Source organism: Fundulus heteroclitus, chromosome 15 (assembly GCF_011125445.2).
Source record: "Fundulus heteroclitus isolate FHET01 chromosome 15, MU-UCD_Fhet_4.1, whole genome shotgun sequence".
In the NCBI taxonomy this organism is placed as follows: domain Eukaryota; kingdom Metazoa; phylum Chordata; class Actinopteri; order Cyprinodontiformes; family Fundulidae; genus Fundulus; species Fundulus heteroclitus.
This window is the reverse complement of record NC_046375.1, coordinates 1,142,299-1,168,449: the sequence shown is the minus strand read 5'-3', so window position 1 is coordinate 1,168,449 and position 26,151 is coordinate 1,142,299. Positions and strand designations below refer to the sequence as shown.

The following is a 26,151-nucleotide window of genomic DNA, read 5'->3' as shown; positions in this document are numbered from 1 at the left end:
GGACCCTAATTATACATCTGAGGGAACATCTGGGTGAGTTGACAATGAGCTACTAGTGTGGGGCTTTAAACATGGACCTATACAAGACAGCTCTCCTCCTTGGAGCCTTCATCTGCTCTGGTAAGACTCAAGGACATTTCTGAATAATAATGTTGATTCCTTGAACCAAATTTCAATACTCATGCTACCCTTGAGATGAGAAAATCAAAAAGATGTCTTCAATAAGTTTAGTCAATCAGGACAGATCCTTAAAAGTAGTTTCACACAAATAGGGTAAGATCAAATTCTTCTGGAATGTCTTTCTTGTCGATTAGTTTCTGGATACGTTTTTGTTTAAATGGTTTAAAATGACACATATAAATGTATGGATGTACTATTACAAGGTATTCTTTTAGTTGTTTGATGAAAAATGTCTACATGTTTTCTTTAAGCAATCTAGTTTTGACGGCACAGACTCTATTCATATTGCGTGTTTTTTTCCAGTCTTATCCGTCATTCTGTCTTTTTGCCTTTGACACTTGGCAGGACGGTGTGACTAAAACTTTGTGTAATTACATACATTTTTTTCGCCAGGCCCTTGTGGGAGGATTTTAAATCACTGAGTAGATTTTAAACAGATCTATGACATTTGATCATTATACTATAGCAAAATATGGAATAAGCCGGATGCTGTCTGTGGCTTCTGTTTACAGAAAAAGACCTATTTCAGCTTTTTATTACACAACTAAATTTATTTTAATGCTCTCCAAAAAAACCTACCATCCATAAGTAAAGGGTAGGTAAATGCTACTACTCCAGGATGAAAAATTATGTTTTTAGTTCAACCTATATCTACCCTACACTAAGGTCAACTTAACAATAAAGTTTTCACATGAAATTATTACAGAAGTGTTTTAGTTCAAATAATTACACTGTATAAAACGACTAACATTAGATTCTGAAACATGCTAATTGGTCGGTGTGGCTATTAACTAAAATAGATTACAGGAATAGAGATGGCAGTAAATGAGAAAGTTGATGTAGATTAGACCCAATCCCTACCAAGTTATTGAAGGAGATATTCCCTTTGATAAATGCCCCCTATTTTAGACATGATTACTCTATCCTTAGTAAATGAATATGTACCACAGGCTTTTAAAGTAGCTGTTACTTAAGAAACCATTTCTTGATCAAGATGACTTAATAAATTACAGACCTATATCTAATCTTCTTTTCTTTTCTAAAATTCTTAAGAAAGTAGTTGCTAATCAACTATGTGAACATTCACAAAGTAATGACCTACTTGAGGAGTTTCAGTCAGGCTTCAGAGCTCATCATAGGACTGAAACAGCTCTGGTGAAGGTCACTAATGATATTCTCATGGCCTCAGATAATGGACTTGTGTCTGTACTTGTCCTGTTAGATCTCAGTGCTGCATTTGATACAGTTGATCACAATATTTTCCTAGAAAGAACATACTTTAAAGACTAGGGAAAAGCATTAGGCTGGTTTAAATCTTATCTGTCAGACAGATTCCAGTTTGTTCATGTTAATAATAAATCTTCCTCAAACTCTAGGGTCACTTGTGGAGTACCACAGGGTTCAGTCCTTGGACCAATTCTCTTTACTATATATATGCTTCCGATCGGCAAAATTATCAGACAGCATGGGATTAATTTCCACTGTTATGCTGATGACACTCATCTATATTTATCCATAAATCCTGATGAATCCAATCAGTTACTTTGACTATGGATGACTTTCCTGCTTTTACATTTTGACAAGACAGAAGTTGTAATCTTTGGACCAGAGTCCTCAAAAAATAAATTTCTTAATCAATCACTTAATCTAGATGGCATTAATTGGCCTCTGGTAATAAAGTAAAACAATCTTGGTGTTATTTTTGACCAAGACATGTCATTTAAATCCCATATTAAACAGGTTTCCAGAGTTTCCTTTTTTTCACCTCCAGAACATCACCAATATTTGAAATATTCTGTCCAGGAGTGATGCTGAAAAACTGGTCCATGCATTTGTTACTTCAAGGCTGGACTATTGTAATTCTTTACTATCAAGAAGTCCACAAAATGCAGTTCAAAGTCTTCAGCTGATCCAAAATGCTGCAGCAAGAGTTCTGATGAAAATCAACAAGAGGGATCATATTTCTCCAATTTTAGCTTCCCTTCATTGGCTTCCTGTTAAATCAAGAATAGAATTTAAAATACTCCTTCTAACGTATAAAGCCCTTAATAATCAAGCTCCATCATATATCAGAGCTCTGATTACCCCGTATGTTCCTAACAGAGCACTTCGCTCTCAGACTGCAGGTCTGCTGGTGGTTCTTAGAGTCTCTAAAAGTAGAATGGGAGGCAGATCCTTCAGCTATCAGGCTCCTCTCCTGTGGAACCAACTCCCAGTTTTGGTCCGTGAGGCAGACACCCCGTCTACTTTTAAGACTAGACTTAAAACTTGCCTTTTTGACAAAGCTTCTAGTCAGAGTGGCTCATGTTACTTGAGCTATCTCTGTAGTTATGCTGCTATAGGCTTAGGCTACTGGAGGACAATAGGGTCTATTTCTCTCACTCTGCTGAGTTCTCCTACTGTTCTCCAATCTGCATTGTTTGTTGTTATTTCAACTTTTAACTTTTTGTTCTCTCTCTTTTTCTCTTCATAGTAGGTACACTTGGTCCTGGCAGAGGAGCGTTCACACTGAGCCTGGTTCTGGTTCTGCTGGAGGTTCTCCTCCCTGTTAAAGGGGAGTTTTCCTCTCCACTGTCGCTTCATGCATGCTCAGTATGAGGGATTGCTGCAAAGCCATCAACAAAGCAGACGACTGTCCACTGTGGCTCTACGCTCTTTCAGGAGGAGTGAATGCTGCTTGGAGAGACTTGATGCAACCTGCTGGGTTTCCTTAGAGAGGAATTTTTTTTTACCAATCTGTATAATCTGATTGAATTTGACTTTGGAAAGTGATGACATTTATCATAAATTGAATTTAACTGAATTTAATTAAGATAAATAATAACATCCTTTCATACTTTACAAAAAAAACTTGTTTCTTTTTAAATAAGTAGGGGGGCAGTTTGTTATAAAATTTTACAAAAAATTGCATCAAAATCAGATTTCTTTCAGAAAAGTGCCCACTGAGAGCAGCTCTGATTATTTAGCCCATCAAACTGTTGGTTGAAATGTGGGCTGCACAGAGGACCGGTTGGTAGCACTGTTGCTTTGCAGTAAGAAGGTTCTGAGTTTAAATCCCTGCCTGGGGTCATTCTGTATCTTCTCCCTGTGCATATGTGGGTTCTCTCTGGGTATTCTGGCTTCCTCCCAATGTCCAGAAACTTGACTTTAAGGTTAATTGTTGTCTAAATTACCTTTATATGTGACTATGGGTGTGTGTATAGTTGCCTGTGATAGGCTGATGACCTGTCCAGGGTGGACCCTGCTTCTTGTCCAATTACCACTGGAGATAGGCATAGACAATGGATGGATCAAGTGGTTTGCTATGTTTTAATCATGTAAAGCACTTTGCATTGTCCCTGTACTGAATTGTGCTATATAAATAAATTTGCCTTGCCTTGCCTTTAGCAACTGTATTATAAACTTTCCATTTATTTATATGAACAATATATAATATCAAATTAATATTTGCTTTGTCACCTGGGGTCGGGATCATTTCAAATAAGAAACTTTAGCCTGATTTTTCAAATCATCCATTTTTATATAATGTACCAGATTCTGGCTTTGTTTTTCTGACAAACTTAAATGTTTCAGATCAACTAATCTTTATATCGAACCAAAATAATGTAAGTAGACATTAAAATGCAGTTTACCAATAATTGTTTCATTTATCAATGAAAAAAAGCTACCCAAGCCCACCTGTCTGTGTGAAAATATAATTGTGGTGCATCTTCTCAGCAGTGTTCAGCCTGCCAACATGACCCCAACAGTGCAGCAACGACCCACCCAGAAGATCCCGAAAGAAAAGCACCGCAGGCCTTGTCAGCCTCAGTTAAGATCAGGGTTCACGATTCAATAATAAGTGACAGACTGGGTGAAATCCACAGCTAACCAAAAATAACTAAAAATACAAAAGGCTCACATTTACCAAATGTCTTGATGATATTCAAGGCTTTTTTTTTTTTTAAATATTCATGACAATAGTGCATTTTAAAACGTTTTCTAAAACGTGTTTGCCTTTAAATCTGGTGTGAAACTAACATTTAAGAAAAGAACATCATACTGGCAGTGAAACACGGTGGTGTTGGTGTGATGGTCTGGGCCTGCTCTGCTCTGACTGGACTAACTTGCCACAATTGATGGAACCGTGGATTCTGCTCTTCAGCAGGAAAAACTTAAAGGAGAAAGTCCTACCATCAGATTGTGATTTCAAGCTCAAATGCACTTGGGTTATCCAGCAGATCAATAATCCGAAGCACACTAGCAAATGCACGTCTGAATGCCTCAAAAACAGAGACAGAATGGCCTAGTCAAAGTCTGGACAGATGACTCATGGTGGAAAATCCCTCATAGTGTAACTAAATCAAATCAGTTGTGCAAAGAGGAGTGGGCCAAAGTTCTTGACCAGGGATGCAAAACACACATTACCAGTTAAAGCAAACATTAGATGGTAAATGTTGCTACTGATTAGTTATTAGGTTTAGTGGATTTTATTTTTTATTTTATTATTATTATTTTTATTATTATTATTTGTATTTTAAAAGGTTTTATCTTTTACCAATTTGGCTTGAATTGCTGTTATTTCCCCTAAAAACTGAAGTGATTATTCAAACACTGCCTTTTGTATTTTCTCTGGGTATCTTTGTTTGATATAATACATTTCTGGATAAGAAGAATTTAAATGTGACCCAAAAAAGAAAGCACAAAGTCCATAAGGGGCCAAACATCCTTTAGGAACACTATGAGTTGTAAATTATTCTTATTGTTTTTTTTACATTGTCATTACTCCTTTGACCTAACCAGTCCAGTGCTGTAGCATTAGCCAAGAGTTTATAAAAATGTACAAATTTGCTAGGAATATACCTTGTAGAATACTAACAAAGACCTAAAGTTTTTAAACACTTTGTATCTCTGAGCTTGTTACTTTTTCTTACATAACCAGGCACCAACTGGGTCATGGTCTTGATCCCTGCAAACACCAGTTTCTCAGCAAACTTATAGTATGTTAAAAATTACATAACGCAGTGGGAATGGATTTCTGTTGGTGTATCACCTTAAATATTCTGTTTCAAATATATTTTATATTTATATATTATAGCATGCAGGATCCTTTTGCATCTACTGTATTTTGTGAGTTATTGTATTTAGGTTCCCTGTTAAATATTTTATTATGATTCATATATTTAATGCAAATTCAAATTATTTTTGATGGTATTTAGTGTAAAAAAATAAATAAAAACATTCTTCGAACATAAATCATTGCTGCCATTTACACTCAGAATGGGGTTTGTCCTGCTGGTCTCTTTATGATAACTTAAAAATTTTAAGAAAAGCAGATGATGCATCCAACAAAATTAAAGCATTAAAGTAAAATAAAATCCCCAAAGTTTTTGTTTTTTGAGGTCTACATATTTTTTTTTCTACCTGAATGGATTTACTGGTGTTTAAGATTGTATTTATGGATTGTGACAACCATACTTAGTCTGATTACACTACTATGGAAGAAAGAATGAAACATAAAAACAAACTTTAAAACATTAAAAAACATTTTTTTTAGCCGGTGCCACAGACGTAGACGGCTACACCAAAACTGAAGGTGCATGGGTTCTCTCTCTGAACAAAAGGCAGTACATGGTAAGCGAAGTCGCCAGCTGTGCAGCCAAATGTGACGCTGAAACATCCTTTACATGCAAGTAAGTTCACGCCTGTTACTCCGTCTTCTCCCGTCGGTTCAGAAAACCCGAAGTTGAAACAACGTTTTTCTTCCAGAGCTTTCATATATGTGGAGAAGGATCAGGAATGTTGGACGGCAGCATCAAATTCGAAGACGGAGCTTGTTGTTCGCAGACAAAGCTCCGTTTTATATGAAAAGAAAAGCAAGTTCTCTCCTTTTTTCCTAAAGATTTTTTTTAAAACTTATAGCACAGTTGTCAACGTTTTACTCTGTGGTGCAACATCAGTGACGTTTGAACCATGTCTGCAAACACAGCAGAGATCAATGACATGTTAAACCCGTTTGCTGTGTGCTTTGAGGGGTAAAACATCACTGTTTGGTAACGGTTACACGAGTCCCACTGGAAAACTTCTTTGTCTTGTCTAGAATACCTCCTGGAGTGTGTAAATGGACTCGGAGAAGATTACAGAGGAACCAAAGACCGAACAAAAACAGGAAAACTGTGTCAGAGATGGGAAGCAAAAACTCCACACAGACCCAAGTATCTATTCATAGACCCCCTTTTAATTGCAATGAAATGCAACAATATTTTATAATTTATCATCTTTTTTTTCCTAACTGTTCCTTCTCATTTTTGCTGAAGTTACACACCACAGACCCATCCCCTCAAAGACCTGGACTCGAACTTCTGCAGAAATCCTGATTCCGACTCTCAAGGACCCTGGTGTTACACCACTGACCCAAACACCCGCTGGGAGCACTGCAACGTGCCCAGCTGTACTGGTACGGTCAACGCTGCTTTTTATAACACAAAAACAGAAAAGAAAAACCAGCTTGGAAACTCTTTATCAGTTGTCGACAATAATTCTTAACATTTTTGGGGACAAAACTGAATTTTTAAGGAAAATTTTAAGACCCAAAGAGAACAGTTTTAGAGATGAACGTTTTCCCCATTGTTGCCTAATTTATGTTGCTAATCAATTCAGATTCTCTCCTCTTGACATTTTTTGTTTTATAATGCGCCTAACATCTTCAGAGGGTGATAGATCTATAACTCCATCAGGACATTTGATCACCTAAACTGTGCAAAAGACATAATTATACTTTTTGGTACCGTTTGAACACGTGTTAAAGGTATACTATGCAACTGGGGTTGATTTTCCAGCGAGGCTCCCCCCAGAGGGCGAAAGTAAAAGTGCACTGTCGTAAAGATGCTCAGCTGTTCTGGTTTCTCCGTCAAGCCAGGCGCTTTGGTTGTTTTGAGCTTAGCAGACAGGCGAACGCAACGAAAAGTGGAAAAAACGGCAGTACAAACAATGACTAACACAGTGAAAGTATGAACATGCACACAGAGAGAGAGAGAAACCATTCTAGTGTTACTTACAATCGCATCAGCAGAAACGCGAGGTCCGCGTCAGCCTTGCAGCCTTCTTTTTCTTTTAGCTCTCGCCATTCGGAAAAAGCTTGCCCGATGTTCACCCGTGTACGACTCCTCTCTCTGTCCAGAGCCCTTTTCCTCTTTCTTGCCTGCTCCGACATGGGCTTTCGCTGTTTTCTCGCTGGTTCCGCCATGATAACTGCACAAATATCGCCACTGCGCTAGCAACGAGCATGCCTTTCCCTGGGGGCGTGTAGCAGTTCTCGCCGTAAAGCAAGACTGACTCTCGCAATGCACAGATTTCTGAGCCTGTGGGTGCGGGCCGAGGGCTCCTGCAATTACAAGTACGGTATTTCCCCCACAGACCACCAGGACGGCCAAGAAAACCTTTGTTCGACCTGAAACGACTCATTTAATCATCCAAAACGGTATGGAACACATTAATTAACTGAAAAATGTTGCATAGTATGCCTTTAATGTTGTGAAAGACAGAAAAGTCTATTTTTGCAAAATAAGAGGCCAACACCCAGGCACAGATATTATTCAGTATTAAGTGTGACTTCAAAGTTGTGCAACGACAAAGTTGGGAAATGGAATCAAAATATTACAAGGGACCAGAATATATGACTGCTTAAAAGAAATAATGTGTCCCGGCCTTGTTTTTAATTGGTTGCAGAGGACTGTATTCATTGCAGCGGAGAGAACTACAGAGGAAAGACCTCCACCACTGAAAGTGGTCTCACCTGCCAGCGCTGGGACGTCCAGCAACCTCACAATCATGGTTACAACCCAGCAGCGTAAGCCTGCACTGAAATATTTATATTTAACAAGGTTAAATTAGCCTACTCTCAAAGATAGGTATTTTAGGTGATATAATAAAGCTTAAGCATGTCTGTTGACACTGGTTGTAGTCTTCCAGAGAAATACCTCGAGGAGAACTACTGCAGAAACCCAGATGGAGATCCACGACCATGGTGCTTCACCACCAGCGCGTCCAAACGATGGGATTTCTGCTCCATTCCTCGCTGCAGTAGGTCCTAACAGCTCAGTCCTTTCACTCTTTTCAATTGCTCCAACTCTTTAGAAATTGCTACCCTTCCATGATATGAGTCCTCCCTGTGATTTTTTCACATTTTGTCACAGAACAACCACTGATTACTATCGTATTTTCAGGACCATAAGTCACACCGGACTATAAGTCACATTAATTTCACACAAACCAAGACTAAAAACTGCCATTTAATCTGGTAAGGCATTTTATTCAATTACACAACTGCATCCACAACCGGATGACTAACATGGAACATACCTGGGAGGTAGATTGGGGTAAATTAGTGCAACAAGCCAGCAACTCCTAACCTGACTCCGCCAGATGGATTTGCTCCGCATATCCATCTGGAAACCTTCCGTTGAAGTAATTTTGGGAAGGGGCGAAAATACTGGTTAGCTGATTGGCCTATGTTGGTGATAGACGGGCCAAATAAACCAATCAGATCAACGAAACATATGACGTACTAACAGAGTGACGACGAAAACACAACCGGGAGAAGAGCAAAAACATCTTTTCCTCTGAGAAAAGCCTCCAGAGCAGCGTTTTGCTCTTCTTTCAGTGAAGAAATACTCTGTAATTCCGATAAAACTTGCTCGATAGCCACGCTAACGCTAGTTTCGTCGGCTGAAACCGCCATGTTCTTTAGACTGAACTGTCGCGCTTCCCGTTGCGTCACACCTCAACCCGCCTCAAAGCCAACGCTGATTGGACGTTCGTTTGGTGAACTGCTCCAAATTTTCTTTAACGGAAAGTAGCCAGACTGATCTGCAAGTGAAACCTTGAAAGCTCGCGAGATCAGGATGGTCTCACGAAGCTAAGCAACTCCCACTGTTCCAGCGCATTTGTCGAAATTAGGTTGAAGTTAGACCGTGAGCGTAACGGTGCTACGTGCTAAGCTAACAGTACGACACGGATTGAAAGCAACAAAAAAGCTCACCTGCATCGGTGAAGTTGTGAACCGCCTGGACAAGAGAGCTGTAAGCTAGCGCTAGCTCAGAGGTCAGCAGCCTTTTTGGAAACTGAGAGCTACTTCGTCGGTACTGTGTCATACAAAGGGGTACCAGTACTGACCTTTGAACAACAAGAGTCCAAGCTCATCTAAACTTCACATAATATAAACATGTTTATAATAATATACTTTTTAAATCTATGTGAATACAACTATGATTAAAAAGGAAGAGCAACTGAATAAAACAGCATCCATGGTAATGTTTACTTCATGCTGGTCAATATTAATTACCATTTAAAATTGATATATAAGTCACACCTGGAGTCGCAGGATCGGCCAAATTATACAAAAAAGTGCAACTTATAGTCCAAAAAATATGGCATTACGGTTTTACCCCATTAGGGATAGTCATCAGGGTTTGTAGAAATATGGAGCAGGGTAATCCTGGAAGAAATCCTGGAAGAAAGAGAAAATCCCTGTAAAATTTTTACCTTTCAGCAGGGAAATGTCTCTGAACATACAGTCAGAGCTGCCACAGACTGGTTCAGATGAAACCATAATAAGTTAAAATGGCCTAATTAAAGACCAGAAATAAGTGAAACATGAAAATGTATGACAATGCTTTAAATCGATCTTCACTGATGCTCTCCATTCACTCTGACTGAGCTTGAGCTATTTATCCAAGAACAATGGCCAATGTTTCTGTCAATAGATGTGTGAATGTGGTAATACCTCAAAATGCTTTAAGCATAAGCAGTTTCTACAAAATGTTGACTCTATGGGGGCGTCTACGGAGCCCTAGAGGGGTCATCGCAAAATGTTTTGCATGTTGAGAGAATGTGCGCTCGTTTTACTAAATCGTGTGCACAATTTACTATATTCTGCTCTCGGTTTAGTATAGTGTGAGCTCATTTTACTAAATTGAGCTCTCATTTTAAGCATAGTAAAACGAGGGCACAATTTATAAAACGAGTGCACTACTTACTCAAACGAGCGCACGATTTATTAAAACGAGAGCACAATTTAGTGAACATGGTTATAGAACATTGTGTGCACGATCTACTTAAACGTGGCCACAATATGTAAAACGTGCACTCAATATTGTCTTGACACATGTAAACATGAGCACGTTATAGTATATTCGAGATCTCGATCTACCAAAACGCACCCACGAATAATTAAAACGTGTGCTCGAATAAGTTTTATTAATTCGAGTGCTCAATTAAATGAAAACGTGCTCACAAATTATCACGACCTGAAAAAAAATATCACTTAAAGTGAGCTGTCCCGGGCTCCGTAGGCGTCAACTCACACTTTTCTGATATTAATTTGCCACAAATGAAAATATTGGCCAATTTTCCTTCCATTTCACTACTAAGCACTACTTTTATTGCTCTATCCTGTTAAAATCCAATACAATATGAAGCAAGGCACTTTCGATCAATTGCATTTGAGCTCTGTCAACTTTTTTCCTCTTTTTAGCATCGGAGCCTCCCACCATCGTCCCGGAAATGACTTGCATCAGTGGTGAGGGTCAAGAGTACAGAGGAACGATTGCTGTAACAGAGAGTGGCAAAACCTGTCAGAGCTGGTCTGCTCAGACGCCTCATAAGCACAACCGCACACCTGAGAACTACCCCTGCAAGTGAGGACATTTTTTAGATAAATGACATAAAAGGAAAATTAATGATGGTACTACTTGTCAATCTTCACACTAGAATACTCTCTGGAGTAGCCTTGAAAATGTTCATAATTGCTTTGTCTGTGTTCTTCCTTTTCAGAGGTTTAGATAATAACTATTGTCGTAATCCCGACAATGAAAGGAGACCTTGGTGTTACACCACCGACTCTGAGACTCGCTGGGAGTACTGCTCTGTGCCACGCTGTGGAGACGCTGCAGATCCAAGTATGACAAGGAGCAAATGATGTGTCAAACATAAGTTTATCTCCTAAAACTCCTGGAAACATTTGGGCCTGGCGTAAGAAAAGTAACGCCATTTAATGTGAAAATATATTGTCTCTCTGTGCAGATGAAGGTGTGGTTCCCCCCGAGGAAGACGACTGCTATGAGGGGAACGGCAGCAGCTATCGGGGAATAACATCAGAGACCATCAGTGGGAAAAGATGCCAGAGGTGGCTCTCTCAGACCCCGCAAAGACACGACAAAACTCCAGCGAGTTACCCCTTAGCGTGAGTACAGAAGCATCAGGAGTCATGGATTATTAAGTCGGTAAAACTGAGGTTTTCCAGGTTGAAACACTATAAACTGCTGTGTATGTGTAACCTCTTTGTTTGTCTCAGGTCTAGCAGGTTGAACTTGACAGTAGATACATCCAGCCTTACTGTATTTATTCTAACAAGAAAGAAAACAAAGTTCCTGTAGCAGTGGTGCTGCAGCTTCTGCCCTGAATGACAAGCCAACTGTTACCGTATCGTGGTATACTACATAAATTTGAGTTATTAATCCACATAACAAAGCTTATCTTCAACATAAATAGTAATGACGTTATTTTTAAAAGAATACACTCACATATTTAACATCCAAAGACCATCACACACCCGGCAAATGAAACATTTCTTTGTATAAAAAGTTAAAACATACCTTACAAGAAAGACGATCAAGTTGACGGTCCAGCAGCTTCTTCCCAAATACAATAAATAAAATACAATAAATAAACTTTAGAGTAATGGTTCCCAAATGAACAGTTGGCAGAACAGTTAAGAGTTATAAAATCAAACCCGGCTGAAATACACAACATTGATTTAACACAAAGTACACATGACATGTTTTGTATAATGTTTTAACACTTAAAAACATAATACAAAACAAGGCAAATTTACACATGAAACCCTCTATATAAGTTTGTTTGTCTAAGATTGACGTTAAAATATAATACTCGTAAAGAAAATACCAAGCTCGAGTAGAAACGTGTTGAATAAATAAAATTAATTTGAAGAATAAACCAATTTTGACAAACTTCACATTTACATTTATAATAATAAAAAAAACAATATTACATATTCTCACACACACACACACACACACACACACACACACACACACACACACACACATCTGCTACTGATACATTTATTTATGAAGTTATATTTTATGGAATAACCTTTTATGTTTTAATTACTCCTAAGTTGTGGGATGATCTGCCATTGCATGCCCAACAGGCCTTCTCTCTTTCAGAGTATAACACTCTTCTTAAAACACAGCTATTTGTTGCTTTTGCACATCCTGAGAGGTTGTCACTATTATTAATTATTTTTTATTTATTTTAACAGTCTTTAACTATCCCTTTTGTCTTTTTTAGCTCGCCTGGGTTTTAGTTGTCTATTTATTATAAAATTACTGTTATTCTAAGTTGTATACATACAGCACCTTGTTGACCTTCATTATTATAAAGTGCTTTTTAACTAAAGGTGGTTTGGTAATTAATCTCCATATGAAAATAAATAATTGGTGATAAAAAATTGTCAAAAAATAAATTCTTGTGGAAATAATAATTGACCAAAATGCTCTTTTATCAATAGAAAACACCAAATCTATCATTAAAAATTACAAGTCACCCAAATCACACACTATATCAATATCAGCAATATCAGCCCAGTTTTACTTACTGAAACCGATGTGTTAAAATTTTACCAGGAACTTTTATCTAGTTAAAGCATTGATTTAAAAAGAAAAATGCTAAAGTTGGATTTTTGGTGCAGAGATCGTTAGTGCAGTGAGTTTATAAATAAAAAAAAACAATTAACATCAGATTTTTCTCCCCACTGATTATTGTGTTGTAGTTTACTGGATTTATTAGGTTATGCTCCTGCAGTAAAAGATGAGTCTTTAACAGGTAGGCTAATATGTTTGAAGGATGGTTTAATATTTATGTTTTATCTAAAGTGTATAACTTCCTACGATCATCAGTTTTTGCACAATAACCAATAACTGGGTATGGAATATTAACACGATTGCACGAAGCCCTTGTTTGATGCTTTACTGTTCTCCTTTAACAGGGACCTCAGGAGAAATCTGTGCAGAAATCCCGACGGAGACCGAGCACCATGGTGTTACACCACCGACCCCAAAGTCCGCTGGGAGTATTGCAACATTGAAAAATGCTCCAGCAAGCCCACAGGACAAAACCCTGTTCCTCAGGCCACCCAGACTACTGCAGAGAGAGGTGCATCTGTTTTTTCCCCTCATCCTTGTCGTATCTTTGCTCTCTTTACCATCTGCTTCCGTTTCAGACTGCAAGATCGGAAATGGAGCTGCATACAGAGGCCCGACCTCCATGACTGTGCTGGGTGTAACTTGTCAGGCCTGGAGTGCTCAGAGCCCACACCAGCACAACAGCTTCACACCAACCAGTCATCCAGATAAGGGTCTGGATGGAAATGTAAGTATTTTCAAAACTCATACAGTGCTCTGCAGAACTATTACACTTGAGTCTGTTGCACATTTGACTACATCATACCCACAAGCTTTGTTGTATTTTATCTATAAAACAACTAGGAAGTGGAAAATTGTGAAGTGGAAGGAACATGAACATGATTTTCATCATTTTCTTTCAACGTGTGGCACACATAATATCCAGCCTCTTTTCCTCTGATACCCCTAAATGTAATCCGTTGCAACCTGTCTTCTTGTCTATCTTTGTGGCATTAATTTCCTTTACACATCGAATAAATACAGCTTTTCTGTGAAAGCATTTGGAAAAGGACAAAGAGAAGATGTAAGAACATAGAGAGGCACGGTAACTCTGGAGGAGCAGCAGAAATCTACGGCTCAGATGGAGAATTTGTTGATGGGGACCAAACTCACCCTCTCAATTGGTGCTGGTGTCAGACTCTGGTCCTCCAGGGTTGGTTTTCCGCATCTTTTAGATATGTCTCTGCTCCAGAATTCCTGATTCAAATCCTTGAATATGCTCCTTAACATTGCATCAGGCTCTGTAGAAGCCTGCTAATGACCCACCTGTTTGATTCAGGTGTATTGAAGCAGGAAAGCATCCAAAACCTGCAGGATACCAGCCTTTAACATCTTAAACCCGTCTGGCCTGGTCTCGGGTTAGGCAGAGCTACACCTATTTTATCAGGCTTTAAAGGCAGGCCAGAAATGGTCAAGTTTTTTCTTTCCTAAAAAGAGGAGGCTTTAATGTTTATAAACCCAGCCCCTAACTTTTTTCAAAAATACTTTCGGTTTTACAGCATTTTAATCACACAAAAAAACATTTGACTGTCCATCAAACATTGCTGACTCTCTCAGAAAATTGCTTTTCTGTGCAGACATGCTTAACTCCACCCCCCAAGGTTGGTAGTTTTAAAAATGAGAGAGTCCTACCTTTTAAACAAGATACAGAGTATATCTCTTCCAGCTGTGTTAGTTTTGTAATCGGCATGCAATGGAGCTGACAAAACTCTCACGAGCTGCAGCTGTGACCAATTAACAATGTAACATTCTACAGCGAGATTTTTTTCTCCCCTCTAAATGTTTATCACCATGACAATGCAGTGGAGTGAACAGATCTTTCTAGAAGTTTCTTAAACAGATATGAGTCACTATTTCTGACATTTCTCTTTGTTGTATTGATTTATGCTGTGCACAATAATACATGTTGATGAAACACAGGGTAACTCATAATACCAAAGGGTTTTTCATGTGCAGAATGAGTCCTAGAATGGAAAACAGCACGCCTGTCACACTGCCTACTAAAACCTTTGTGAAACAAATATGCTTTAACTGATTCAGCCCATATTTGCTGCAGCTATTGTCAAGATGTAGATATACAAGGCTTCTCCTGTATTTCCATAAGGGTTTTCATGTAGTTTTGCTGTGTTTATTTTGAAAAATATTTAGGCGAGGCTAAATATAGACTCTAGACATACCTATATAGACACCATATCCTCAGTGGAATAAAGTAGTGGCAGCATCATACTCTGGGACAGCTTTTCTTCAACAGGGACAGAAACAGGTCAGATTTAATGGGAAGACAGTTGGAGCTAAATACTGGATAATACTGTAGGAAATCCCATTAACTCCCCTTGATCACAGGTAAGTTAATTAGGTAACTTTTGAAGGATACAAGGTTGCAGAGGATTTTATTTCAAGGCATCAGGGTTCAACAGAATACAGGTGCAAGTCACTATTTTTATTTTTTATGTTTGATGACTTGGCACTATGATTTACTGGTTTGTCTCATACCAGCCATTGCATTTTGTGTTGGTAAGATGATAAAATGTGAAGAAGATTAAAAGGTTTGAATTTTGTACAGGAGCTGCATAAAGTAGTAATAAAGCACACATGGTGTTTTTCTTTCATACTCACTCTGTCTTCCATAAATCTTGATCAGAGCTGCAGAAACCCAGACAACGACGTGAACGGACCATGGTGCTACACCACTGACCGGAACAAGAAGTGGGACTACTGCCAGATCCCTGATTGTGGTGCGTGAATGTTATTTTAAGGTTGGATTTGTAGATCATGGCATGAGTTACCAGGCCTACATAAATGAAGCAGACACTCTACAGTTACTTTAAAATGATACCAACATTGCTGATTCAAAGACACACTAAAGATTTAGCATTATTCTTCGAAAGATTTCCTCAGCAAACATCTGACACTTTATGATCTAAACAGCCCAAAATGCTTTTGCTCACATTTTTGCAAGACAAAATTTGCTAATTTCTTTTAGATAAAACCAAACCAAGTCATGGACAAAATACAGGTGTACAGTTCTGATTCTGGATACTGGTCTAAAATGCCTGCACTACAGATTTGTAACCCACTAAATAAAAGATCTAGAGCATTATGAAACAAAAAATAGGTTATGCAGCAGAATGGTTAATTCTTTTGAGATCATTACATCCCACCCTTTAAAAACAGGGTTGTAAACACTGTGTAAAATGGAACTGGGAAGGTTTTAAGTTTTAACTCTAGGAAGGTAAAAATAAATGATTGGGGGTATAAAACATTTTATTCAATGTTGTCTGTCTTTTGTGCATTTTTTGTATATGTATTAAGATAAATTTTAAATAATCTTTAATTAGGATTTAAGAAATAAAACCGACACTACCTTGAGATTTCACTTTAAGATTCCTGTCATATCTGTACTTTTGTAGTTATTAATTCATCAACAATAATTTCTTCCTATATGCATAAGCAGCAGTTTATTCTAGTCTGTATATAATTTATATTTCTGTATTCTAAGGTGAATAGAGGAACATTCACCATATCTACAAAATTATTCACTCATCCATCTAAGTCAGTGAAATGAGGCATTCTGAACACTTCCATTTGTAGATGAGTGCACCAAGCAAGGTCAATAAAATATGGATGATCAGGTTTAGTGTGAAAGAACTAGAGTGGCCTTCCTAGAGTCACGGCCTCCACCTGATGCAGCTCCATCCATCCATTGTCTATACTCTCTGGTACCTGTCTCCAGTGGTCATTGGTCAAGCGGTAAGGTACAACCTGGTCAGGTTTCCATTCCATAATAGCTGATAGAGCTCCTTTGGGGTAAATTAAAGCAGAGACTGTGAATCAAGCCCATCTTTAATGTCTGATCTTACAAATGCACTTACTAGTAAATGGAATCATCAACTTAGTCCCAGAGGGTGTATTGCACACATTTCTGGTTTATAATTTAACCTAAAGGACAATACACTTCCCTGTGGCTTCACTATTAAATACAAACTGATGGAATGCATCCTTACGGTTATGACTTTACCTGGGTGGATTTAGAAGGGTCCTCTTTTGTTACAACACTGGTGCTGGTTCCGTGGGAACTGGAGGTGTGGGGGTTTGGCATTGGGGGGTCTCTAGCATCGTCGGGGGTTTGGTGCACATTATCATCCCACCCGGTGAAATGTTAATGTGCCCTTGTCCAGTATGTCAGCAGGTTTGGTGGGTAGGTGGGTGGTTGGGGGAGGTTGGAGGGGTGGGGAGTTCTCTTGCTTGTTGCAAACCCCCAAAACGCTAAGGGGGCCCAGGTCTCAGGCTTGGACCGTGCTGTGGTGGTGGCATTGTGGCTGGTCAGAGGTGGGTAATAACCAGTTACATTTACTTGAGTAACTTTTTGAACAAAAGGTACTTTTAGGAGTAGTTTTAATGTACTCTACTTTTTACTTTGAGTTAAGTCATTATTACTCAAGTATTGCTACTCTTGAGTAAAATTCCTACCCACACTACCTGCGGCAAGTAACTTCATGAGTAAAGAACAGACTTGTTTTAACCAAAACTGCACCAGAGAGATGAAAACCTAGAGTTCACATTAAAGTAAAATTTCTTATTTGTACACAGACCTTGTTATTTTAATGTTATTTTTTATCCACTGAGCTCATTGAGCCATTTGGTGGTCAAATGAACCTACCGTAAATAGTAGATATTGTCATTAGAAGTACTTTGCACCAGTCTAATATACTGCCTTCTATCGCTCTCTCCACCCTAACAACTGTACACCTCCAGGTGACAAACTCACTCGCATACACTCACTCACTCAACACAAGCACACTTTCTTTGATAAAGTCAATCCCCCAATAAGGATTCTGTCTTGAGATATCTTTTTTGTAGAGCAAATCTACCCTGGCATGTGGAGCAAATCAACATCTCTATCTTGTATTACTGCTAATACCCTAGTAAAACATAACTACAGCTTGTTTTAAACATAAGAATTGTCATTGTTCGTTCCGCCATCGTTTCATAGAACTATGAGCGTTAGTACAGCAGTGACAGGGAAGATTAATGTTAATTTAATGGTGCTTGTGTAACGTTAGGATTAAAGTTAAGCTAATGTAAACAATGGCCACAGGAAGTACCCCGACACATTATTTCCAGTCGATCGTCTGCTTACAGCGCCCTCTAGCTTCCTAAGTTACCAATTCGAGTCTTAATTATTTCACGGAAAAATAATTACATTAATAAAAATTAAACGTCCTAAAGGTTATTGATTACTCTTGAGGAAATAATTCTTTAAAATGTTATTTCCTCGAATAATGTCTTATATGACTCAGATTTGCATTGTGAATAGATTGAACAGACTAAATGTTCTAAATTAGTTAAGCTAATTTAACCTCATTCCACCTTCTTTAAGATGAACTTTGGTTCTCTAACTTAAATCTGCAGTGAACCAGGATTTGCTGAATCATTCTGATGATGGTTTTCAACCATTTTATTTGTTTTTTGTTCCTATTGTGTGTACATAGTTCCTTAGCTTCTTTTTATCTATATTTTGCTTAGTAGTTTTAGTTCATTTTCACTAGCCTCATAGAGAGGATTTGTTGATTGAAATATAGTGTTAATTCAGATAAACAACATTATATAGATGTTGTCTGGATGTCCATTTTATTTCTGTTAATAAATTCTTGAACTTGAGGAGAAGTTGTCACTCATTTATCATTTGTGTGTGCAGAGTTTGCTGTTAAAAGATCCCCAGTGCTCAAATCATTCCTTTCAGTTATTGTCCTGATATCAGCTCTAGAGCTGATATTCACCGGACAGTACCTAACAGACTCAGGGTTACGGTATTTATTAAACATTTAGATGACTTAGAATTGTGTGTAATGGCACAATCCGGGTCATCGCAACAGCAAACAGGCTTAAATAAGAACTGAATAAGAACTCAGTTTTTTCTGAAAACATTTCGACACCTATCCAGGAATTTTTGTCAATTTAATGGTGAAAAGGAAGAACTGAAAAGCATGAAATATTCCCTTTAAAAAAGTGGCCAACTAAGTAGGATGATTTTTAAAAAATTACAAAACGTGTATGTATGTTTATGCATAAAAGACACAAGCAATCTATTTACAAGAATGAAAAAAAAATGTTGCAAAACAGCACGGATTTAAGCACTTATTTGAAGGAACATTACAGGGAACCATTCAGTCTGGTTCCCATGTCTGACAATGAGGAAGTGGAACCTGATACCTAAGCAGTGATTGCTGGAGTAGCTAAAAACATCCATTTGAGAGCTAAAAACATCTATTTGGGCGGATGTCTAGAGCAGACAAAAGTTACCCGAGATTCAAAAAGCTCTTTGCATTGCGGGGGTGTTGTCAAAACTCTGCTTTAATATCACTTGGAGAAGAGTGCCTATAAAGTTGAAGACTTGGGTGGTGGCCCTAATGTTTTCAGAATCTCACGCAGAATGTGATTTAACTATCTAATGTTCTGGCTTTTAAGGCTTTGCTGGAAAAAAAAACATGTTAGGGTGTTGAAAGAGTATAATGACTGTCCAGTTTTACTTTCATGTGTTAACACATTTGTACTTCTAGCTTTTGCTTAATACTGTCTCTGTTTTATTGCGCTCTGTATTTTTGTTTTATATTTTGTAAAGCACTTTGGTCACTGCAAAGATTTTTGGAAGGTGCTGTAGAAATAAAGTTTGATTGACTCGATTAATGAGCGGCAGCATGGTTGCCAAACCTGAAACTAAAATACAAAAGAATTGTAAATAGAAAATTACTTTAAGATTAAAGCTCCATTCTTTGTATTGCTCCCATTTAAAACAAAAAAAAAAACAGGCATTTTACAAACCACCATTGTAAAATTAACTGTTAACTTTCTTTGTAGCTGGATTGGACTGTGGGACACCGGTTGTCAAACCAATGCGCTGTTTTGGTCGCGTTGTTGGTGGTTGTGTGTCCAAACCTCACTCCTGGCCCTGGCAAATCAGCCTGCGAACCAGGTGAGTAGAACAACACTAAAATATGACATGAAAGACTTTGCCAAAATTGTATTTCTTTTCATGCCATCTTCCAACTATTGATATGAATAGCCATGGTCTTTATACTATACTCTTTTAGATGTAACTTATCATAATGTCTGTCACTTAATCTTTATAATACCATATACAACTGAAAGTCATATTGATTGATCTAATAACTGCTGTATCAGCTTGGTGTTCATAATTGACTTTTGTCTTTTAGTTTTGGATTTTTTTTTTTTTTTTTATATTTGAATTTCAACTTTACCCCACAGCTTTGTACCATATGTTGTCTCTTCTTTTATCAGTTCAGGCGTCCATTTCTGTGGCGGGACTCTGATTCACCCACAGTGGGTCCTCACTGCTGCACACTGCCTAGAAGGGTCAGATAACCGCAGCCTTACGATGGCACACTCGTAGAATAAATCCTGCAGTTAAAAACAAACATTGGATGATTGGTTTGCATGTTCTCTGCTGCTGTAGTTCCAAGCGGCCCTCAGCCTACCAGGTAGTCCTGGGTATCCACACGGAAGCAGCTTCAGAGCCGTCCAAACAATTGAGGCAGCTGGAGAAACTGGTGCTGGGACCTAATGGAGCTGATATTGCTCTTCTCAAACTACAGAGGTTAGTATAACTTTAACTGTAATTATGTCCCAACACAGTATGGTGTTATGTTGTTATTTCCCCACACAAACACACCTTATTACACTTCAGATGTTGAGGTTAAAATTGGTTAAAATTGTGAACGCTTAGAAGACTAAATCAAGTTTTAGATGCCTTCTGGAGGTCAACGTTAAGATGAAGTTGCAATGTAACAACCCATTCAACATATCAGAATTATATCGAAAAGGTTATTTATTTCAGTAACTCCTTTCACTAAGTGAAACACATTAAGTAGCTCCATTATAGACGCTGTCTTTAAGTATTTATTTCTGTCAATTAGGATGATTTTCTACTGTCATCCACCCCATACAGATAAGGAAAACACATTCCTTCACATTTTTAATACAGAAAACAAGGACTATTTACATCATGCAGAATAATAGAATATGCAATAGGCATAATAGTGCAGCAGCATCCCTTGCTAAGGCGTGTTACCCTAGCATCTGGGAACAGAGTAAACAATTAATGGTTGGTCAACAATTAGAATGATGTAAACAGTTATGTCTGTTGGGAGCAGCCAAGATTATCTAGTCTGATTGCAGCCGAGAGGAACGACCTGCGGAAGCGCTCCTTAGAGCATCTGGGGTGTAGCAGTCTGTCGCTGAAAGAGCTCTGCAGCTCTGCAACAGCTCCAGGCACTGGGTCCAGAGGGCATCCCAGGACAGAGCTGGCTCTCCTAATGAGTTTATCCAGCCGCTTCCTCTCAGCTACAGATAAGCTGCTCCAGCAAACCACACCATAGAAGGCAGCTGATGCCACCACAGAGTTAAAGAAGGATTCAGGAGTGCCCCCAGTAGTCCAAAATACCTCAGCATCCTCAGCAGGTAGAGTCTGCACTGACCCTTCCTGTAAAGAGCATGAGTATTATGAGTCCAGTGCAGTTCATGGTTCTGGTGAGCATCCAGGTACTTATAGGAGTCCGCTATCTCCGTATCGGTTCCCTGGATGTCCACCTGTGTCAGTGAGGTGGGTCTAGGTGTGTGAAAGTCCACCACCAGCTCTTTAACCTAAGGTGGTTCTGCTGGCACCAGTCTATAAAGCTCTGGATCCACATGTCTGTATTCTGACTCGTCCTCATCTGTGATGAGACCGACTATTGTAATGAATCAGAGGCAGGGGACCCAGAATTCAACCAGACCAGCAGAGGTTCAGATCAGGTTCTTTTATTAGCAAAAAGCAAAACAGGGAAAAAACCAAAAACACCATCAAACCAAAAGACAGCACAAAAATAAACAGACTAACGGGGCAGGTAAGGCAGGAACAGACAGAACGGGACGGCTCAGGTTTTTGGAGACAAGGGGGTCAAAAATCCAAAAGCAAACCATACAGAAACTTGCAGGAGGAGACTCACCCATACTCAACAAGACGACCTGGCACTGATGTCTGGTCTCGACTGTTTATATGGAGGAGGAAACAGGTGAAACCGGTCAGAGATGATTGCAACAGCCTCGTGTCCTGGTATACTGCAGTCCACCAGTGAGGTAATCCAGTATCCACTGGGACAGGTGGTGATCCACTCCTGACCGCTCCAGCTTGTCCTTCAGGAGTCCAGGTTGGATCGTGTTGAACTCACTGAAGAAATCAAAGAACATGATCCTCACAGTGCTTCCAGGATTCTCCAGGTGGATCAGAACTTGGTGCAGCAGGTAGATGAAGGCATAATCCACCCCGATACCAGACTGCTAGGCGAAGATGGTTGAGGATCAGCCTCTCCGGGGTCTTCATCAGGTGTGACATTAGTGCCATCAGTGATTGAGTGGAGCTCATTAGTGGAGTCATCTGAAGCGGAGGGGGTGGATGACAGCTGAGAGCTGAAAGATGTCGACCAGGATGAAGGTGTCTGCAGCATGTTAGACTGAGAGTGCAGGAAAGGCTCAAATCCTACACCAGGACTCAGGTTACGGACACAATTTATTACATTGTGGACTTTCAATGCAAGAGATGAAATCCAGCTCTGAATAATTGGTTCATATCAATATAAATGGATGCTTAACAGAACAGGTTTTAAGGGGGTTACATCCTAAAAAAATGCCATGCTGTTGTTGTTGTGAGTGGTTGTTCTATACACTACAGAGGCTCTGTGTGTTTTTTTTAGTTTACCTTCATGTCTTGTTTTCTTCAAATTTTACCAATCTGATAAATGATACCAGACAAGTGTCCATTGCAGATTAAGCTCTTGCACAGTGGGGCAAGTTTTTCATGCGTGTAACCCACATAATCCTGTTGCTCTACCCCCTAGTTTATTTTCCCCTTAAATCAAGACTAAATAATCTTTATTGTCATTATGTACCAGCTTAGATTTCACACATAGACACAAATCAGGACATAACATTAAAGTTGAATGCACCAACAACACTTCTTAAAAAGGTAAAAAAGTGTGCAAATACTTATTAGCATCAGACAAGATTTAAATGTTCATAAAATACACGTAGCAGTCTGTTTAAACATGGCACCACTTATAGAACATTAAATAAACTTTTTCAACAAGATTTATTGCCAAGAAACATTATTAAAACTAGCAACTTATCTACTGAACACAAATTTCCCTACTGTGGGTGCTAAATTTACTAAACATATTACTACTAAAGATGGTTGAACAGACTCTTGCATCCTAGGGTCTACTTAGTCATTCCCGTGGCTGCCTAACAGTTGTTGTTTTTTCCAACGACTATATTGATGATTGTGATTTGTCAGCAGGTCTCAACTTCACATACATTTTGCCACAAAACCTGGATTAACTACGAAAATGATGCCCATCAGTTATGTTGTTTGTAACACCCAACTGTGGTCTGGATGTGTTTAAAACGCATTAAAGTGATTATTCAATTCAATAGAATTTTATTTATATAGAGCCAATTCATGAAACAAGTCATCTCAAGGCACTTTCCAAAGTCAAAATTCAATCAGATTATACAAATTGGTCAAAAAAAAAAAATCCTATCTAAGGAAAGCTAGCAGGTTGCATCAAGTCTCTCCAAGCAGCATTCACTCCTCCTGAAAGAGCGTAGAGCCACAGTGGACAGTCGTCTGCATTGTTGATGGCTTTGCAGCAATCCCTCATACTGAGCATGCATGAAGCGACAGTGGAGAGGAAAACTCCCCTTTAACAGGGAGGAGAACCTCCAGCAGAACCAGAACCAGGCTCAGTGTGAACGCTCATCTGCCTCGACCCACTGGGGCTTAGAGAAGACAGAGCAGAGACACAGAAAGCACAGAAGCTCACATTGATCCAGTGGTACTTTCTATGTTAGATGGTAATAGAGGATGATCTGTCTTCTCTGGATGATGTCACAGGTAACAGAACGCCAGACCAGGCGTACCTTCTATGAACAAAAAAATAACATAAAACAAACAGTTAAAAGCTGAAATGACAACAAGCAATGTAAATTGGAGAACAGTAGGAACTGTTGATGTGTATCTTTATTCTTTATTTTTTTATTAGGCCCGCTCTTATAAATGACAAAGTGCTTCCTGCCTGTCTGCCAGAAAAGGATTACATCGTTCCCAGTGGAACGGAGTGTTACGTCACTGGTTGGGGTGAGACTCAAGGTATGTCACAAACTATTCTATGAATCTTTATTGTTATCATGGTGAAATGTATATTTGGCCACTCCGGCTAGGAGAACACATAAAAGACAAACAAACAGGCAGTGAACGAGGGTTACAGTGTTTTTTCCCCATTATTAAGTTCAAAAGATTAACTTAAAAGATGAAGATTTAAAAGTTTTTATGAAGTAGTTGTCCTTTATGAGTCACGGATTACAAATAATGAGGTAATACGGTGCTTTTGTGCAGCGATGATTTGAAGCTTCATTTATAGAAATGTGCATTTAGACATTCTGAGATAATAATGTTCAAATAGGCAATAACATTTACATCATTTAATTATGTGTGCTGTCATATTTTTGGGACCTTTTTGATGTTTTAATCTACTTGCTTTACTAAGATGTAGAATATTCAGAAAACTCTTCACAGGTTGCTAAAAGCAAAAAATATCAGCTTCCTTTTAATTAAATACCTGAAAAGTCCTTGATTAAAATGTTCAGAGGGCCAGGAAATCAAAATTAATTATCATTACCAGCAATACACCAGGATAACTGAAAAAACATTACCTTTCATGTAAACATTGAGTTCAGTTTCTTTAACAGCTGCGTAAAAACTGTAATGGGGAAATCTGTTAAGTGCAACAACTGTGTTGTGTGTTTCAGGTAGTGGAGGCGAAGGTTTCCTGAAAGAAGCTGGTTTTCCCGTAATCGAGAACAGAAAATGCAATCGGCCATCTTACCTGAACGGAAGAGTTAAAGACCACGAGATGTGTGCAGGAAACCTTGATGGAGGAGTCGACAGCTGCCAGGTACAGAAAACGTGCATCCCTCTAGAGTCAGAAAAATAAAAACTAGTTCACCACATAGGAATTTGTAAATTCACAGTGCCAAAAATGAACTAGTTCATGTATCATTTGCTCATTCTCTATGCATTTCTAATTTCTAATGATCTATTAAATATTGTTTTATATTGAGAGATGGTGTAATTCATAAATAAGCATGTTTACTCTATAAATTAATAATATTTTTATTTATTTAAACCTTTATTTACCAGCTACAATGATGATACAACCAAAACATTAAATATTTTTTTGAAAAAAAGAAATCCGGCCGGAAAATTGCGCCTTTTTTATCCTACACTGAGTCCTCATAAATAAACAAATGAAAATAAAAGGTCATTCAATAATTTTAATTTTAATGAAATGTTTGTCTGATTTGTTTTCTTGTTCTCCCAACAGGGTGACAGTGGAGGTCCTCTGGTCTGTTTTGCACAGAATAAGTACGTTCTGCAGGGCGTGACTTCATGGGGTTTGGGGTGTGCCAACGCCCTGAAACCTGGAGTCTACGCTCGAGTCTCGAAGTTTGTGGACTGGATTGACAGAACAATAAAAGCCAATTGAGATGTTCCACCGTGAAAAGGACTTGTCGTCAAACAGTGCATCCTTCGTGGTTTTGGGTCTACATAACTCAGTTTTCTGTGATGGCTTTAAATGAAATGTTATGACAAGGAAATCTGGAATCCATACTTGTTAAAAAAAAAGTCTACCATATGCTATTTGAATTGATTAAATAAAACAATAGAATTAGGTTGTTTTTGGTTCCAAAAATCCCTTTATTTTTCATTTTAAAATGAGGATGAAAGCATTTTAAAGGGAATACTAGAATTAAAAGTTTTACATCAGATCGTTGGCCAACTGACCTTTTTTATGTCAGAAAAAAACAAAAAAAAAGAGCTTTGTTTTGATTAAAATGATGATCTACCAGGACAAATTAATGTAATGGACATGTTTATTTGAAAGACCTTTGAGAAAAATATTTAAAAATAATCAATATAATTTACTTTGGATTCTTAAAACATCCTGTGCATATACTATTTTTTTTCCTCCATATCTCTTTCAGTGAAGGAACAGTGTTTCAGACATATCCTGTTTATATGTAACTTGTGAATGATTTGCACTTTTACTGGAAGTCAATATAAGACCATAAATTCTAAGAAACAAATTAGTAAATAGAGTCCAGTTGGGGACTG

General features: G+C 38.4%; 1 protein-coding gene and 1 long non-coding RNA gene across 2 annotated transcripts; one reads left to right on the top strand and one right to left on the bottom strand.

The window, feature by feature from the left end:
- Positions 1 to 25,805, top strand: plg (plasminogen). The gene is made up of 19 exons (XM_036147189.1): positions 1 to 120; positions 5,717 to 5,852; positions 5,929 to 6,035; positions 6,260 to 6,374; positions 6,477 to 6,616; positions 7,888 to 8,008; positions 8,123 to 8,241; positions 10,694 to 10,856; positions 10,993 to 11,117; positions 11,242 to 11,401; positions 13,229 to 13,395; positions 13,463 to 13,611; positions 15,565 to 15,658; positions 19,782 to 19,896; positions 20,223 to 20,297; positions 20,398 to 20,538; positions 24,020 to 24,126; positions 24,786 to 24,931; positions 25,361 to 25,805. The coding sequence occupies exons 1-19, from the start codon at positions 72 to 74 to the stop codon at positions 25,520 to 25,522; spliced, it is 2,391 nt and encodes a 796-aa protein (XP_036003082.1). The 5' UTR covers positions 1 to 71; the 3' UTR covers positions 25,523 to 25,805.
- Positions 4,295 to 15,058, bottom strand: LOC118566125. Its single transcript, XR_004932819.1, has 3 exons — positions 14,037 to 15,058; positions 9,606 to 9,667; positions 4,295 to 4,349 (listed from the first exon to the last, which is right to left on the bottom strand). It is a non-coding gene; the product is annotated as an uncharacterized LOC118566125 (long non-coding RNA).
- Positions 25,806 to 26,151: the final 346 nt, after the last annotated feature.

Excerpts from the sequence above, each read along its gene's own strand:
- plg (XM_036147189.1), top strand. The coding sequence starts at position 72 with ATGGACCTATACAAGACAGCTCTCCTCCTTGGAGCCTTCATCTGCTCT. Across the intron at positions 6,617-7,887 it reads CAACGTGCCCAGCTGTACTG|AGGACTGTATTCATTGCAGC; the intron begins GTACGGTCAACG and ends AATTGGTTGCAG. Across the intron at positions 24,932-25,360 it reads GAGGAGTCGACAGCTGCCAG|GGTGACAGTGGAGGTCCTCT; the intron begins GTACAGAAAACG and ends TTCTCCCAACAG.